Source organism: Natator depressus, chromosome 12 (assembly GCF_965152275.1).
Source record: "Natator depressus isolate rNatDep1 chromosome 12, rNatDep2.hap1, whole genome shotgun sequence".
NCBI classification, from domain to species: domain Eukaryota; kingdom Metazoa; phylum Chordata; order Testudines; family Cheloniidae; genus Natator; species Natator depressus.
This window is the reverse complement of record NC_134245.1, coordinates 40138172-40154707: the sequence shown is the minus strand read 5'-3', so window position 1 is coordinate 40154707 and position 16536 is coordinate 40138172. Positions and strand designations below refer to the sequence as shown.

General features: G+C 57.3%; 1 protein-coding gene across 1 annotated transcript in view; it reads right to left on the bottom strand.

The window, feature by feature from the left end:
- Nucleotides 1-14488: 14488 nt before the first annotated feature.
- CPNE7 (copine 7) overlaps nt 14489-16536 on the bottom strand; it is a 50768-nt gene continuing 48720 nt past the window's right edge. The window contains exon 16 of the mRNA XM_074968916.1: nt 14489-16437. Within this exon, the coding sequence (XP_074825017.1) occupies nt 16300-16437 (138 nt within the window). The 3' untranslated portion in view covers nt 14489-16299. The remainder of the gene's footprint in view (nt 16438-16536) is intronic.

The following is a 16536-nucleotide window of genomic DNA, read 5'->3' as shown; positions in this document are numbered from 1 at the left end:
CAGGAGAGTGGGGTGGGAGGAGGTATTGTTTCATGGTGTCTGTGTATATAATAATGTATTCTGCAATTTCCACAGTATGCATCCCATGAAGTGAGCTGTAGCTCACGAAAGCTCATGCTCAAATAAATTGGTTAGTCTCTAAGGTGCCACAAGTACTCCTTTTCTTTTTGCAAATACAGACTAACACGGCTGTTACTCTGAAACCTGCGTGATCTAGACATGGAGCCCTGGCCTCCCTGCTCTGGTGTGCAGCCCCGTCACTGGCTGGCACTGATTGCCTGTTCTTGGGCCGTGCCAGGGCAGCGGGCGGACAGGGGCTCAGCCCATCCTGCTGAGGGGATGGTTCGGGAGGGGAGCCTGCTACCTCGGGGTCCCCATCCACCCCGACCTGCGGGCACAGCTTCAGCAGGGATTTTGGCAGCCACTGGCAGGGTCTGGCTAGTGCTGGCTGGGCAGAGAGGAGAGAGTGAAGTGGGAGCTCAGTGTCTGGGCCAGAGCTGCTTCTGCCATCTCATCAGGAATGGCCTGGCTGCTCCCAACGGCGCCGGGGCAACTCCCTCCCTGCTCCCAGCGGGCAGGAATTAGGCAGGCAGAGGTAGGGATCCAAACCCAGTGAGATCCGTGGGAGTCTCTCCTATGACGTCAGTCGGCAGAGCACCTCCTGGCTGTTCACCCCGTGCCCTGACCCTCTGGGGTGTCACCAGCCTCGGCCCCAAACCCTGCCTGCTCCTCCCCAAAGGGAGCCGGTCTGATAACCCCCAGCACTGGCTGTGCCCAAGGGCCCAGGGTCCCACTGCCAGGGCCAGCGGTGGGAGGCAGCGGGAGCTCCTGGGGGGAAGGAGAGGCTCGCGTTGCATTGCTGGAGCTGAGCTGGCAGTGCCAAAGGACAGGCGGCGTGGGGCGGCGTGGGGTGTGGGGGGAACCGAGGGCACTGACAGGGAGGTGGAGAGCATCTCCCCTTTGACACCCCAGCACTGGCCTCTCTTCCTAGCGTCCCTGGAATCCTCCTTCCACTCACTGTGGAGGACCAAAGCCGGTGACACCACACTCTGCTGTTCCCACGGGCTCGGCATCGCCTCTCTTGGGACGGGAAGCCACACCCTGAGAGCCCTGCTGTCCTCGTGGCTTTAGAACAAGCTGTGTGGGGCTCTTCTGGCGGGGAGTGCGGGGGAACGTGTGGGGCTGGCTCTGCTACAATAATCATAAGACTCGTCCTTCTTCTCTGCCGTATCAAACAGCAGCTGCTTGTCTGCCCTCTCAGCCTGTCCCGACCCACACTGTCATCTCTCCTGCCAATCCGTCCATGCTGCCAGCCTCCATCACCCCCTTGCTCCATTCTCAGACCGGCCCCTTTGTGCTTTCTCCTGCGCTGCCCGCTGCTCACGTCAGCCTCTGCAGGACGCACTCCTCCTCCTCCTCCAAAGCTCACTATGAAACTCTCGTGTTTCGGGATGCCCACGAAGGGACGACAGCGCTTTGGCTGCCGTGAGCTGTGACCTGCCGTGGTATCGGCTCCTTGTGTGCCCCGCTTGGTCTGTCTCCATCTGGTGGCTCGTGTCTTGGATTGTCAGTGCTTTGGTGTCGTGACGTCTTTGCACAGTGCCTAGTGCAATGTGGGCTTGGTCCAGGACTGGGGCTCTGTGGTGTATTATTATTGACACAAATCATGATATCAAGACTGCAGGTTAACCTGGTACAGTCCTACGCCGTGTCACCTCCCCGCTCCCTCTCATGGCACCATGCCCAGGACGGTTCCATGCCCACCGGGCTGCTCCCTGCCTGCTCCCCGGTTGAGAGCGCGGTGTGTGACACACCCCAGGGGCGGTGCAGGGCCCACCAAGCCGAGGGCAAGGAGAACACACAGAGAGGGTGGATCTGCCACGTTTGGGTGGATTTGCTGCACCTGTCCTTGTGCCAGTCAAGACAGCCCACTCCCAGTCAGCAGCCCCAGCGCCCCTCTCGGGCCAATTAGCTGGGAGCAGGCATGGGTCCTTGGCAGCTCGATTTTTACTGATTTGTTGCATTTTGTCCAAAATAATTAACTCCTGACATGAAGTTGTCTGCAGCATGTCTGAGCTCATTAGCGAGGCTAGCGCCTGTTCGTACTGCCAGGCAGCAAGGCCGGCCGCTGTGCTGCGAAAGCCTCGTCTGTCGTGTCTGCGCAGCCAGGGGACAGGAGAGGCCTTGCCACCACTTAGAAGACACAATGCCCTAAAACCCAAAACAACTCGCCTTTGGGCTGCGGAGCGCGAATGTTTCCAGCTGCCCTGCAGCCGGTCAGCTACCAAGACGATTTCGTTCTACGCGTGTTGCTGGGCCAAGCACCGAGGCATCTCTCTCTGCGCACGTACACACGTGTGCACAGGTACCCCCCCCCACTCCACCAATTGCCCCAAAGGCCTCGTTCCTTCCTGCCACTGCCGAGCAGCCTCTGGCCCAAGCGCTGCATCTGGAGGAACAAAAGGAAGCTCACGCAAGGGTCCACTGGCACCTGCAGGGCACTAGAGGTTCGCATGCTGCACCCCGTACGGCCCGGGGGGGGTTCCAGCTGGCTGCCCCACTCCAGCCCTGGTTTCCCCCCTGGCAATTCGCCCACTGCACCTCAGGTCGAATCTGCAGTGATCCTGGGCTCTCTCACCTCACAGCAGAGATGCAGCAGCCCCTGCTCTTCCAACCTGAAGCCCATCCAGCAGTCTGCGCTGCACCTCTGTCCTGCTCTGCAGGTCCCTTCCTGCTGCTCCAGAGCTTCCCAGCTCAGCGTGTCTCTGAGGGGAGCGGAGCTTCGCTCGCGACCCATCTGAGGCTCAGCAAACCAATGTCCCCCTCGCCCCACTCATTCCGGGAAACCAGGGTGCCAGTGGCGAAATGCTGGTGTATTCATCACGCTTTACAAGCCGTGTAGAGGCCTCCACAAGAACTCCAGCCATTGTGCCACTGGCAGACCAGACGCTGGCTGAGGCCACGGTCCCCGGCTCAGCTGAATACTGGCAAACACACGGCTGGAATCGCTGTCTGCTAGTGTTGGTAAAATAGGTATTAGAATTATAAGACTGTGTTTAGTGCTTAGACTTTATTGAATGCTTGTGAGTTGAGGTAGCATTAATCACACTTATAAGAGCCGTAGCCCATATTGTAAAGTAACATCTGAGCATTTGCATTGCAAGCCTTTGCAACTGCGTAACTCCCCAGGCAGGCGGGAGCCAGTGACGAGCGTGAAGTGCCGGTCTCCAGCGGAAGGCGTTCTGTCCAACAGGGCAGGGCCATTGACACCAGGCAGCCTAGACTGGAACATTAGTGCAGAAAGGGATCTGGGGGCCGTAGGGGATCACAAGCGAAATATGAGTCAACAGCGTAACAGTGCTGCAAAAAAAAGCAAACAACATTCTGGGCTGTACTAGCAGGAGCGCTGTAAGCAAGACACGAGAAGTAATTCTCCCGCTCGACTCCGCACTGAGTAAGCCCCAGCTGGAGTACTGTGTCCAGCTCTGGGCGCCACATTTCAGGAAGGATGTGGACAAATGGGAGAAAGTCCAGAGAAGAGCAACAACGACTACAGGCGAGAAAACGTGGCCTATGAGGGAAGATTGAAAAATGTGGGTTTGTTTAGTCTGGAGAAGAGACGACTGGCTGCTCTGTCCACAGCGTAAAGTACGTGCTAAAGTGCTTTGCTTGAATCAGGACCCGTATTCTCATGCCTGGGGCTGCAGCAACCATCCCACAGGGCGTCCCATGGCTCCCCTGCCTGGGGAGGAGTTGAGGGGAAGGGGAGGCAGTTTTCTGCTGTGGAGTGACATGATCTCGCTTAGGGGCTGGGGGACTGTTGTGGGGGGAGAGGTTCAGAGCTGTGCTCAGTGTTTGGGTAGAAACTTCTGCTGTCTCTTCAGCGGTGGCCCCCTGCGCACATGCCAGGGACTCCAGGCCTCCCCTGCCCAGTGCTGGCTGGAAGACACGGCGAGGAAACCTACGGCTTCTTCCAAAGGGCGAGGACTAGCGTCCAGCTCTGCCCGCAGAGCCATGCACTGGGCACAGCAGGATGTGCAGCTTGCCAAGGCTTCTCCAGCCAGAGGCTGAGGTGCAGTCGGGAGCTGGCTGCCCTCGGGGAGCGTGCAGAGGATTCGCTGCCTTGCGTGGCAGTGTCACGGGACCTGGCTGCCCACGGGGAGCGTGCAGAGCATTCGCTGCCTTGCGTGGCAGTGTCACGGGAGCGGCTGCCCTCGGGGAGCATACAGAGCATTCGCCGCCTTGCGTGGCAGTGTCACGGGACCTGGCTGCCCACGGGGAGCGTGCAGAGCATTTGCTGCTTTGCGTGGCAGTGTCACGGGAGCGGCTGCCCTTGGGGAGCGTGCAGAGCATTCGCCGCCTTGCGTGGCAGTGTCACGGGAGCTGGCTGCCCACGGGGAGCGTGCAGAGCATTCGCCGCCTTGCGTGGCAGTGTCACGGGAGCGGCTGCCCTCGGGGAGCCTGCAGAGCATTCACTGCCTTGCGTGGCAGTGTCACGGGACCTGGCTGCCCACGGGGAGCGTGCAGAGCATTCACCGCCTTGCGTGGCAGTGTCACGGGAGCGGCTGCCCTCGGGGAGCATACAGAGCATTCGCCGCCTTGCGTGGCAGTGTCACGGGAGCTGGCTGCCCTCGGGGAGCGTGCAGAGCATTCACTGCCTTGCGTGGCAGTGTCACGGGACCTGGCTGCCCACGGGGAGCATGCAGAGCATTCGCCGCCTTGCGTGGCAGTGTCATGGGAGCGGCTGCCCTCGGGGAGCGTGCAGAGCATTACGCCGCCTTGCGTGGCAGTGTCACGGGAGCGGCTGCCCTCGGGGAGCGTGCAGAGCATTCGCCGCCTTGCGTGGCAGTGTCACGGGAGCTGGCTGCCCTCGGGGAGCGTGCAGAGCATTCACTGCCTTGCGTGGCAGTGTCACGGGAGCGGCTGCCTTCAGGCTCGCAGGCTTCAGAGTCCTTAGCGTGCAGGCACGCGGATGCTGGGCCGACAGAATTTCTTTGAAAAGCCTCCTTCCGAGTACCAGGTGCTGGAGAGGATTTTATGGGGGGCTGATTCTCTCTCCCGCGCAGCGTCTCGGTAACAGGTAACGAGGAGCAGATGAGGAGAGTCTGGTCATCTGAATCAGAATCCGTCACACATTGCTCAGAGCACAGACAAGGCTCTGCTATCCCTGTCTGTCCTGGGCCACTCTACCCATGTCCCATCAGTCTCCCTCTCAGTACCATTGGCTGGAGGGCTTCTTCCGGCCTGGCCCTTGTGCCTGGCCCTCCAGCTGCCCAATGCTACGCCTGCCACGGCCAATGCTGCTATGCCCATCTCTGCCATACCCAGAAATGCTCCTGCCCCTTGTGAGTAGCAGCATGTGCCATCAGCCCACGAGGCGCGGGCTCCGAGCTGCCTGGATTCCTGGTACAGAGCTCACCGGAGCGCCGGGGCTGTTCAGCCCACGCTGTTTGCAGAGAAGGTTTCACATCCATCAGCCTCACCCGCAAGCTATTGCATTTGCTCACCCCATGAGTCAGACACTGAAGCTCTTCAGGGCCAGGGCGGCTCTTCCCCAAGGTTTTCTGCCTCCCAGCCTGGCTCCTCCTGCCGACCCTGCTGTGGAAGCAAGATGTTGAATTTGTGGCATCAGAATAATCTCCATGGCAACAGATTTGGATGCCAGACACACGGGAGTCTGCCATCACTGCAGAATCCCGCAAAGGAGGGATGCTGGGTGGGGGGGAGAGGAGCCCCAATAACTGCGACCAGAGCAAAGGGGACAGGTCAATACTGTAACTTCTGCACGCCACACTCAGCAGAACCCCTCGTTGACATCAGAGAGAGAACACTGGCCGTCCCGCTGCTAAAGTACAGAGCTGCATCACTAAAAGGAAATCTCTGTTAGCTGTTGGTAGTATAGGGCCTATGACACACAGCAGAGGAGTCCTGATTCCATCCAGCAGAGGGCAAGGATGGACACACATATGCACACACACTCACAGACACACACAGAGCCATTCCAAGCAGAATCCATTTTAGCCAGATGGGCTCTGTGTGTGAGGAGTTTTGCGGGGGAGAAAGTTGCTCTTTATGTTAGGACAGCGCAGAGAAGTGTTCTCCAAGGCTCATGGCCTCAAACCCGGGTTTAGGCCCCCCTCCCCCGCCACACACACATTCCAACCCTAGCCAGGAGGGTGGGTTGGCCAGAAAGCCAGAATTCTGGTTTGTGAAACCAATGGAGGTTGCGAAATTTGTTTAATTTCCCACTGGGACGAACCTGAGACTGTTGGAATTTTTTTGTAAAAAAACACAAGCAGCTGAGCTCCACTCAGAATAGCTGGAGCTTGGGGGCCAGGCCACTCATGCGGGATGTGAGAGCCCCACGTTCTCTGCCCCAGAACAAGGAACTGAACCTGGCTTTCTCACATCCCCGATGCATGGCCTAACCACTGGGCCACTGGCTCTTCCAGGGCCTCCTTTCTCTGTGACCAGAAATTCCACCCCGGGCCCAAGAAACGTTTCAGCTCAATGGCATTTGAGGCAAACCTTGGAAAGGGGAAGCTGCCCCGTTCTGCAGGGGAGAGCAGCGTTGAGCCCACGCCAGCAGCAGGGGGCGGTAGGGTCTGTCTCCAGCACGGTGGCTCTCAGGGCAGTGGGGAGTCACACGCTCTGCAGAGAGTGAACGGGGGCTGACTTCCAGTCGAGGGGGTGCACCGGAAGGGCGGTCCGGGAAGATCACGGGAGCGAGGATGCAGAAGGGAGCAGGGGCAGGGGGAGGACAGCCACACAGCCGGTGACAGCGGGTCGGAGGCTGCCGTGGCATGCAGGGCTATGGATTTGCTGCTGCCACTGCATGCCGGGTGCTTCCCCAGTGCTCTGGGCACGTGCTAGCGAAACCCTCCCATTTCACAGAGACACCTGCTGAAGAAACCCACCCCACCGCCAGGCTGAGCCCTGCAGAGCGCCAGGAGAGCACATGGCTGCAGGCTGCACTTTGGAGCAAACAGGAGGCCAAATGGCTCAAGCAGGGTTCACTCCCTCCGGGGCCACTTGTTCTGCAGCTTTAGCAATGCCAGGAAGTGGAGCAGCCTCCGGGCCAGTTACAATCCTGCCGGAGCTGACGGGCCGCTCTTCCCCAGCCGGCTCCAGCCCCAGAGCGTATGTAATAACGGGGAGGGGGTGTCTCCTGAGTACAAACTTGTTCCTGGTGGGGATCCCCAATTATAGCACTGTCCTGGGGACTGGGGTCCCCAAAGGTCGTGCTAGCTTGGGGGTGTGACCCATTCAAGACCAGCGATCCCCGGAGCAGCTCTGCTCTGGAAGTCACTCCTGCTGCTTGCTGTCTCGCAGTGGCACCCAAAGGCCCTGTGCTGGGTACTGCACGAGGAGACCCGGTCCCTGCCCAAGGCGCTCCTGTGACGAAGTGGGACTGTTCTTAATGGTTCCTCCGAATATTGTGGGGGTGCCTCAATTTCCCTTATGCAGTTCTTAAGTATCTAGGTGGTGGGGTAAGGGTGTATGATCACTGCAGAGCCCTAGAGGGCAGGTGTGTGCAGGGGTCTGGACACAGAGAATGGCCGACACCCTGTTTCCTGGCAACTGATGGCCTGGACCCTTCCCCCCTGCAAGGTGAGAGCTAAAGGGTTGGAGAACAAAGGAATCAGGTGACCTCCTGGCCTGGGAAAGGAACAAAGCCCAGAGGAGGGGGGGCTGGAGGGAGTTTCAGTTTGGGGCTGGCTAGGACATGGAGTGAAGGGCAGACGTGGTTGTCTGGCTCACTGCCCTCCAAAATGGACCCAGCTGAGGGGTCCTGTTCTCTGCACCTGCAAGCTCTGTTTTAGACCATGTTCCTGTCGTCTAATAAACCTCTGTTTTACTGGCTGGCTGAGAGTCCTGTCTGACTGCGAAGTTGGGGTGCAGGACCCTCTGGCTTCCCCAGGAGCCCCGCCTGAGCGGTCTCGCTGTGGGAAGCACACGGAGGGGCAGAGGATGCTGAATGCTCCGAGGTCAGACCCAGGAAGGTGGAAGCCGTGTGAGCTGTTTGCCCTGCGGACAGGCTGCTCACCGGAAGGCGACTGCCCCAGAGTCCTGACTGGCTTCATGGGGAGCAGTTCCAGAGCATCGCCCGGGCACTCCGTGACAACTGGTGGCAGCGGTGGGATCTACTGCACCCCGTGGATGGCGCTTCCTGCAGTAAGTGACTGGGGAGCAGTAAAACAAAGGGGGATTGATGGGGACTAGGCGTGCTGAAGATTCAGAGAGAGACGGTTTCAGGGGGCGGTTAACCCCTAGGATTGTGTGACCAGAGAAAAGGACTTTTGCAGTAACAGGGTCCCCCGGGGGACTGCAGCGAGCGGTCCCAGGGGCGGAGGAGTCTGCAGCTCGACCCTGGCAAAGAGGTGGTGACCTCGAGAAGGGCTGGCACACTAGGGGTTTTCCCTGGAAACCGTGGGGAGCTGCGAGCACACAGGCCCGTGAGTCCACAACAACTTGGGAAGAGTGGAGTGATGGTCTGTCACCGTCTTCTTAAGAAGGACATTGTAACCCTGTGCAGAAAGAGAGGGTTGAGCATTGGAAAGTTCACCAAAGCACAGTTAATCGTGCAGCTGGAGGAGGATGACCGCTCTAAGGGACAGATTCCTGACCCCAAATGGGGCTATAGCAGGATCTGGGAGCAGCTGGAGTAGTAGCCAGGCATCGCCAAGACTCCTGTCCCCGACCAGACGAGGGTCTTCACGATCGGGTTCCCCATCCGGGGATCGGAGATGGACGGGATTGGAGCTGAGTCCGAGAGAGCAAGAGGACTGTGAGAGACAGCGAGAGCCCGAGAAAGAGCTGCAGAAGCAGCAGCAGCATGAACTGGCGGTGGGGGAGCGGAGAGGCCTAGGGAACCTCCCCGGGGTGAGTGGGGATAGACCCCGGGGGGCCAGTTCCGCAGGGAACCTCGAGACTAAATTGCTGCCCCTGGTTAAGGAGGGGGGGGATGTGGATGCCCACCTCACTGCCTTTGAGCAGGCTGGAGATTTGAACCAGGGGGACCCTGCGGAAAAGCCCCGGTGTCTAGCTCCCTTGCTGGGTCCCAAGGCCATAGACTCTGTCGGCCAGATGGGTGGGGAGGTGGACAGGCTCCCACTCCTGACCCCAACCTATATGTCTGTGTGGAGTTTCCTGGGGCCAGGCCCCTCGGACCCCCAGTGGGAGCGGAAGGTGATGGTCAATGGGGAGACATTCCTGGGGTGGCGAGATCCTGGGACAGAGAGAACTGTTGTCAGGCCCTGGGTGGTGCAGCCTCAGAGGTTGAGGGGCTGTGTGAGCTGGGTGAGGGTCCCAGGGACGAAGCCCCTCGCCCTGCCTATGGCCCAGATCCCTGTGCAGACCCAGGAGGGGTGGGGCTGGCTGGTCTTTGGGGTGCTCCAGGACACCAGCTGCGAGACCCTGTTGTGGGGCAACTGTGTCTCTTTGGGACAGGATCCAGGCCCTGCTCCTGTAACGGCCAAGGGTTTGAATTTGAATCCAGGGAACCAATCGGTGGAGAGGGAAACGGTCAGTGAAAATGCAGATGACCTGGCTGGCAGCAGGGAGGAGCCGCTAGGCTCAGGCTACCTGCCTGCCTGTAAGCAGACCCCTGGGGCTGGGTGGGACAGAGAGATGCTCCCTGCGCCCTTGCACTCCGGAGAGGGGGCTCACGCTGGCTCTGATGCAGTGAGGAAAGCAGCGAGCTCGCTGCCTACCCCCACTGGCACAGCAAGGGCAGCGCTGAGCACAGGGGGAGCTGAGACCCCAGCTGAGTGGGGGGAGACACAGGCAGGGGAGGGGATCTGTGGGGAGTGGCAAGGTGCTTGGTAAGGAAAGTTTGGATGAGCCTAGGCAGCCTTGTGATCTGATGGCTTTGTCCAGTCAGCAGGGTGGGAAGGCGAGGAGAGTGGAAGATGAGTGTCCCTGGACCTTACCTGTTAGCTGGGTGGAGAATTGGGACAGTGAAGGAAACGTGCCTGTGCCTGTCAGAGGTATTGACTTGCCTGTGGAGGGAGCTACCCTGATCTCCAAGCAGGTGTCTGTGACCAGCCTTGTGTGCTGGGACAAGGGGAATGAGATCCCAAGCTGTGTGTCTGGTAAAGGAGAAAGTGTGTCCGGCTCTTCTTGGTCTGTGGAGCAGACAGAAGGGGCCTTGCAGCCTGTGATGGTTGAGCGTTGTGCAGTTGTCTCAGAGCTGGTTCTGGATTCAGCTAAAGCCCAGGAAGGGAAGGGTCCTAAGTTTGTGTCTGCTCAGGAGAATGGCCCTGTAACTAGGTCGCATCCAGTTAGTGTCTATGTAAAATCCCAGAGACCAGACAATTCTGGTGCTTGTATTTTGCCTGTTGCTCGTGTGTGGTTGGGAAAGGGTGTCGCAACTCTGTCTAATCAGGGTGAGATCCTAGCCAAGGCACAAGGAGAGCGTGAAGGTGATGTGATTGTGTTACCTATGGAGGGTGTGGAAACCTGTAGCAAGAAGGAAAAGATTCCTGAACTTGTGTGTGGCAAAGGGAAGGAGAAGGCTTCTGACCATTTATCTAGGAAGTCTGTCAGTTTGCCTGAAAGGGGATTGTGTAGGAATCCACTGGACGGGCCATAGGTAATTCTGGATGTAAGGGAGACCCAGAAAGAGTCTGTTGTTGCTCAGGAACTCTAGAGCAAGCCCTAGGTAAAGAGGGTAAGAGCAGAATTTCTGGGAGGGGTGAATTGTTGCATAGAAAAGCCCTAGGGAAAGGAATCCTCATGGAGTCTTTGCAAGCAGTTTACTGCAACTGAAGGGTGTGAAAGTGATTTAATCAAGAAAGTTTCAGTTCCTAACAGCCAGAAATTTTCTGTTGTGAATGGATCCACTGACTGTCCTGTTGAAAGACCCAGTGTGGATAGCTTTGAGAAGGTCTCAGATGGAGTGAAAGCTGATAAGAAACTTAAACAGTCCTATAACCAAGTGGCTGTGTTTGGCCAGCTTGTTGGGGAGAAGACCCAATCCAAGTTTGACCCCCTGGGGTTTTGGGGTGGCCAAAGGGCGGGCCGCAGAAACCTTCCCACATGCGGCCTGCGAGTGCTATCGACCACCCCCGACCTAAGGGAGGGCGTGAAACTGGAAGGGCCTGGTGTAACTCCTACCAAGGAATGGCAGAGACGCTGGGGCATCCATGGGAACGTTGGTGGCTTCGAACTTCCCCAGGTCACCGCCTAAAGTGACCCCGCTCAGTTCGATCTCGAAGGGGGGAGAGATGTGACGAAGTGGGACTGTTCTTAATGGTTCCTCCGAATATTGTGGGGGTGCCTCAATTTCCCTTATGCAGTTCTTAAGTATCTAGGTGGTGGGGTAAGGGTGTATGATCACTGCAGAGCCCTAGAGGGCAGGTGTGTGCAGGGGTCTGGACACAGAGAATGGCCGACACCCTGTTTCCTGGCAACTGATGGCCTGGACCCTTCCCCCCTGCAAGGTGAGAGCTAAAGGGTTGGAGAACAAAGGAATCAGGTGACCTCCTGGCCTGGGAAAGGAACAAAGCCCAGAGGAGGGGGGGCTGGAGGGAGTTTCAGTTTGGGGCTGGCTAGGACATGGAGTGAAGGGCAGACGTGGTTGTCTGGCTCACTGCCCTCCAAAATGGACCCAGCTGAGGGGTCCTGTTCTCTGCACCTGCAAGCTCTGTTTTAGACCATGTTCCTGTCGTCTAATAAACCTCTGTTTTACTGGCTGGCTGAGAGTCCCGTCTGACTGCGAAGTTGGGGTGCAGGACCCTCTGGCTTCCCCAGGAGCCCCGCCTGAGCGGTCTCGCTGTGGGAAGCACACGGAGGGGCAGAGGATGCTGAATGCTCCGAGGTCAGACCCAGGAAGGTGGAAGCCGTGTGAGCTGTTTGCCCTGCGGACAGGCTGCTCACCGGAAGGCGACTGCCCCAGAGTCCTGACTGGCTTCATGGGGAGCAGTTCCAGAGCATCGCCCGGGCACTCCGTGACAGCTCCCCAGCTGATGGGAACCTCACTGCTGAGGGGGAGACACACACAGAGCTCCAGCTGGTGCTGTGGTGGGGGACGGGGTTTGACAAAGCCATTATCTGGTCTTTAGAGCAGCTCTGCAATAGCTGGGCAGGCCCCCATGCCATACTCTGGGATAATGACTCCTGAGGCCCTCAGCATGGCAGTCGCCTGTGTCCCAGTCATGATCTGACACCTCATGCTATCCCTCAGCATGCCAGGCGCTGTCTGTGCCAGGAAGAAAGAGGCCGGCAGAGGGACCACCCAGAAATGCTGTTCCTGAGGCAGGAAGGAGAGGCAAATGCAGCTGGTTCTATGGCAGGTCACCTCAGATGGGCAGCACCAGACTCCTGGGTTGTTGGTAACGGAGGCAGAAGTGATGGGGAAGGAGGGGCAGAGGAAGGCAGGAACGAGGGGCCCTTTTCTGACCCTGGCTTTCACTTTAAAGGCTTGTGCCCCACTGACCTGAATTTGCAGGGTCACTGGCCCCGTGATTCCCCGGGAGCAAACCCCACCTGGTCCCTTTGTCAGGCTGCAAAGCAGGGCAGAGAGAAATGAAAAGCCAGAGGTACTCAGAGCAATCACAGCTGGGGCAGCTTGGAAGCGACTTTAAATTCAAAGGTCTTGCTGCTTTAATGTGTTAAATCGACATGCCGTCCTCACCCTGCTTTGCACGAACGCCAGCCTCATTCCTAACTGGGGTCGCTGGGCTCCATGCAGCAAAATCCATGAGCAGGAGCCCGGAGGAGCCTGCTTTTCTGCAATGTATAATTAACCAGCGGAACTTATTGCTGCAGGATATTATTGACTTTAGCAAGTCTCAGGAAACAATTAGACACAGGGGCATTTCTATCATGCAGAACATGGGGCTCTCGGTGCAATAACAAATTCAATCGGATTGAATCTGCGTCCCAGTTGGATACAGGATTTGAAGTTGTCATGGTAAAATCCAAAGGAATCCTGGCAGGGCCATAGGCCCAGATCCTGAATGGTGATTGGGTACCTGATTCCCACTGATGGGAAGCCTCAAAGCAACAGCCACAGGCGGCCTGTGGGGTGGGAGTCTCCATTTCAGCGCCGCAGAGAACTGTGGGGCATGTTCATAGATCTTAAGGCCAGAGGGGACCGTTAAGAGCATCTCATCTGACTCCTCTATAAGTCAGGCCAGCCAATCCCACCCGCTTACTCCTGCATCCTAACCTGTTTCGAAAAATGTCCAGCCTTGATTTAAAGAGTCCAAGGGATGGAGACTCCACTGGCAGCTCCAAGGGTGAATTCCCTTTACTTTCAAAATGTGCATCTTATTTCTAGGCTGAACTTTGCTGACTTCGCCTCCCAGCCATTAAATCTTGTTCTGCCTTGATCCGCTCGAGGAAAGAGCCTCTGCTACCAGATACCTTCTTCCTGTGCAGGTGCTTATGGACTGTGACCAAGTCACACTTCACCTTTTCCTTGATAGCTAAACGGACGGAAGTCTCTCCTTTAGTTTCTCATGGGAAGGTGCGTCTCCTTCGTGGAGCTCTTCGCTGAGCACTCATTTGTCCACATCCTTTTAAAAGTGTGGACACGGTGTTTCAATAAAGAGCTCACCCGTTCAGTAGTAGACAGTATTACTATTTACTATAACCTATATTCCATGTCCAGAGATAAAGTGTATCGCCAGAGACCGCCATCACCCTTTTAGCCACCACATCACACTGGGAGTTCAGTTGTTTTCCTCCACGATTGCTAAATCTTTTACAGTCACTGCTTCCCCCAGTACAGTTCTGAATCCTATAAACGTGACCTGCATGCTTTCTTCCTAGATATATACCCCAACATTTAGCTGTATTAAATCCATGGCATTTTATTATACCCATCTTACCAAGCCCCCCAGATTGCCATGTGCCCTCATCATTATGTACCTCCCCACCAATCTTTGTAGAGTCTGCAAACTTTATCAACGATTTTATATTTTCTCCCAAGTCACTGATAAAATTATAGAATAGCATTAGACTGAGTACCAGTCTCAGGGGCTGCCCACTAGAAACACACCAGCTAATTCCTTATTAATAGTGCATTTTGAGATCTATCAGCTCTCCAGTTTTTAATCCATTTAACAGATACCATAATCGTAATGAATGAGCCAACTTGTAGCTGGGGGGGCTACTGCTCCACTGAACTGTTGGTACGTCAGCGTGCCATTTGCATTGTGGAGTATGCCACCTGGCAACGTGGCCTGTAAGGTAACAGCGTTTTGTGGGTGGGAATTTCCCAGGGGTTTTGTAAAAGAGTACCGTCACCAAGTGGAGCATCTGCAGAGACATCAGTGAGGCTACACATGGAAAGGGCCGTCAATCATCATAGGGGAGGAGCTGATCACCACGGGGGTCAGGCAGAAATACTCATGCTGTGGGAAAGCATTGCGTAACTTGGTGCCCCGAGGGGGGCACAGAGGACTCCCAAGTAGGGGGGAACCTCTGCTCTGCTCAGGCAGCTTTCAATAAAATGTACCAACACGGGGGGAAATGTAACATTGCCTTTATTGGCTCATTCCTCCCATACAGCAAGAACACGAGATTCATCATGCAGACGCTAAGTGACTGACAAGCACACGGTACACAGAGAAATGTGCACAGCTGGAAACACTGGCAATGTGAATGAGCTCAGCTAGCATCATGCACTTGACGGGGAAGTGAAATGGAGGAGAGTGGCAACACTAAGCGGTTGGGGATCCCTTTCACTGGCAGCTTTGGCCTAGCCATGCCTACGTCACCGCTTCGCTGCACAGGCTGGAGGCAATGCCAGCAAAGCGTCCGTCACTTGGGTCTGACCGAGCTCCCTGTTTGTTGGCTCCCCCCATGCCATGAGATCGCTCTGCTGTTGGAGGTGGGAGTGGCTCCCAGCTGATCAGACCCTGCCAATCAAGATGGGGGTCAATATATTTTCCTGGTTATTTTTGTTGTTCATTAAAATACTCTGATATGATATGCAAAGGGTGGCTGGGAAATGCCCAGCAACCAGCTGCTCCTGGGGCTCAGCACAGTGCGGGGGGGGAGGACAGGACATGGGCCCCACTCTGTACAGTCTCAGGTGAGAGAGGCAGCCAGAGACAGCAGAACTGCCTTCAGCTCCCACGCGCCATGTTATGGGGGCATCTCATGCCACCTTGGGAGTTCTCACCTGGCCTCAGCCCAATGCACTGGGGCCCCCGGCACGTCTGCTGTGCTGGGCACATGCCATCCAGTTAAGAGGCCACGTCAGACCCATTGCAAAGGATGGTCAGGTTGCTTCCCATGCTTCTTTGCCAGGCAGCAGGGGTTACCCCGGGGGGATGCTGACATGATCCACAGTCAGGGAGGCTGCTGGTCCAGGGCTGGGGATCTGGGCCGAAGATGGGAGATCATGCAGCGTGGGAGCAGACAAGAAGCTCTCGCAGACAGAGGGGATTCTACATTGTGTGCATAGGTGTATACTCCCTGCAGCAGATCTGACTGGCTGCTCTTCCCCCAGAGGTGGGCAAAGGGGAGAAACAGCCAATCAGGGGGAGTCTCCCAGCTCACTTAGAAATTTTATTTCAAGAACTGAGCCAGCACTTTAAGCACTAGGTGCTGGGGATGCCTGACCACTAACATCTGGCCTGAGACCCAGCAAACTCATTGCACAAATGGGTCACTCACCCAAGAGCTGTCAGCCACTAGAACCCGTGAGCCAGGCTGAACGGCTCCCTATCCCATTCCTAGTACTCCTGGGACCTCCAAACCAGTGCCCTAGAGGCAGCGGGCTCTGCTCTGCATCACCATCCCCTGGTCCAGCCAGCCCCTCACTCGCTCTCTGCTGGCTAACCAGCCACTGCAACCCTCTCTCCCCTTGCCTGCCTGATTCCATCACACTGTAAACACCCACCTCTCTGCATCCAAGGCCGTGCCAGGCCCTTTGCCAGGTCACTACATCACGCCCAGAAGCCGGAAGCTCATTCTCAAACTGAGCAGGGACCCGTCCCGAGTGAGAAACCAGCAAAGCATGCCCCTCCCCCCTCACCTCCCCCGGCCTTTGCACGGCTGGCCCCCAGGCCAGCACTCCCGGGCTCAGCTCGCTGGCTGGGTCCTTCAGACGGCGTGAGGAAGGCAATACAAGGCTTTACCCAGCCGGGGGAGGCAGGGGGTGCAGGGTGACGTGTGGGCAGCGGAGGAGGCTGCCTGGGGCCCAGCGCTCGCTGCTGGGGGGAGCCTGTACGATTCAGACAGTGACACACTCTTGCTCTCCTTTTCCTTTTATTTCTTTGTCCATCGTGGAATGGGCTGAGGGATGAAGGCTGGCAGGTGGCACCGGAGCGGGGCGGGCCCTCACTGGGGCGAGTTGAGGGTGGAGTCGGGCGAATCGGCGTTGGGACACGGGGGCGGTAGGGCTTTGTAGCTGTAATACTCCACCACCTGCTTCGGCACCTCGGCCAGCACGCACTTCGCCAGGGCCGTGGGCGAGGCCTGCAAGACAAAGGGCAGCCGTTGGTTCTGGGCCTCTCCCAGCCACTCTCCAGCCAGTCGCTCCTCAGCACAGAGCTGGAGGGTGGCGGCGAACAGCCT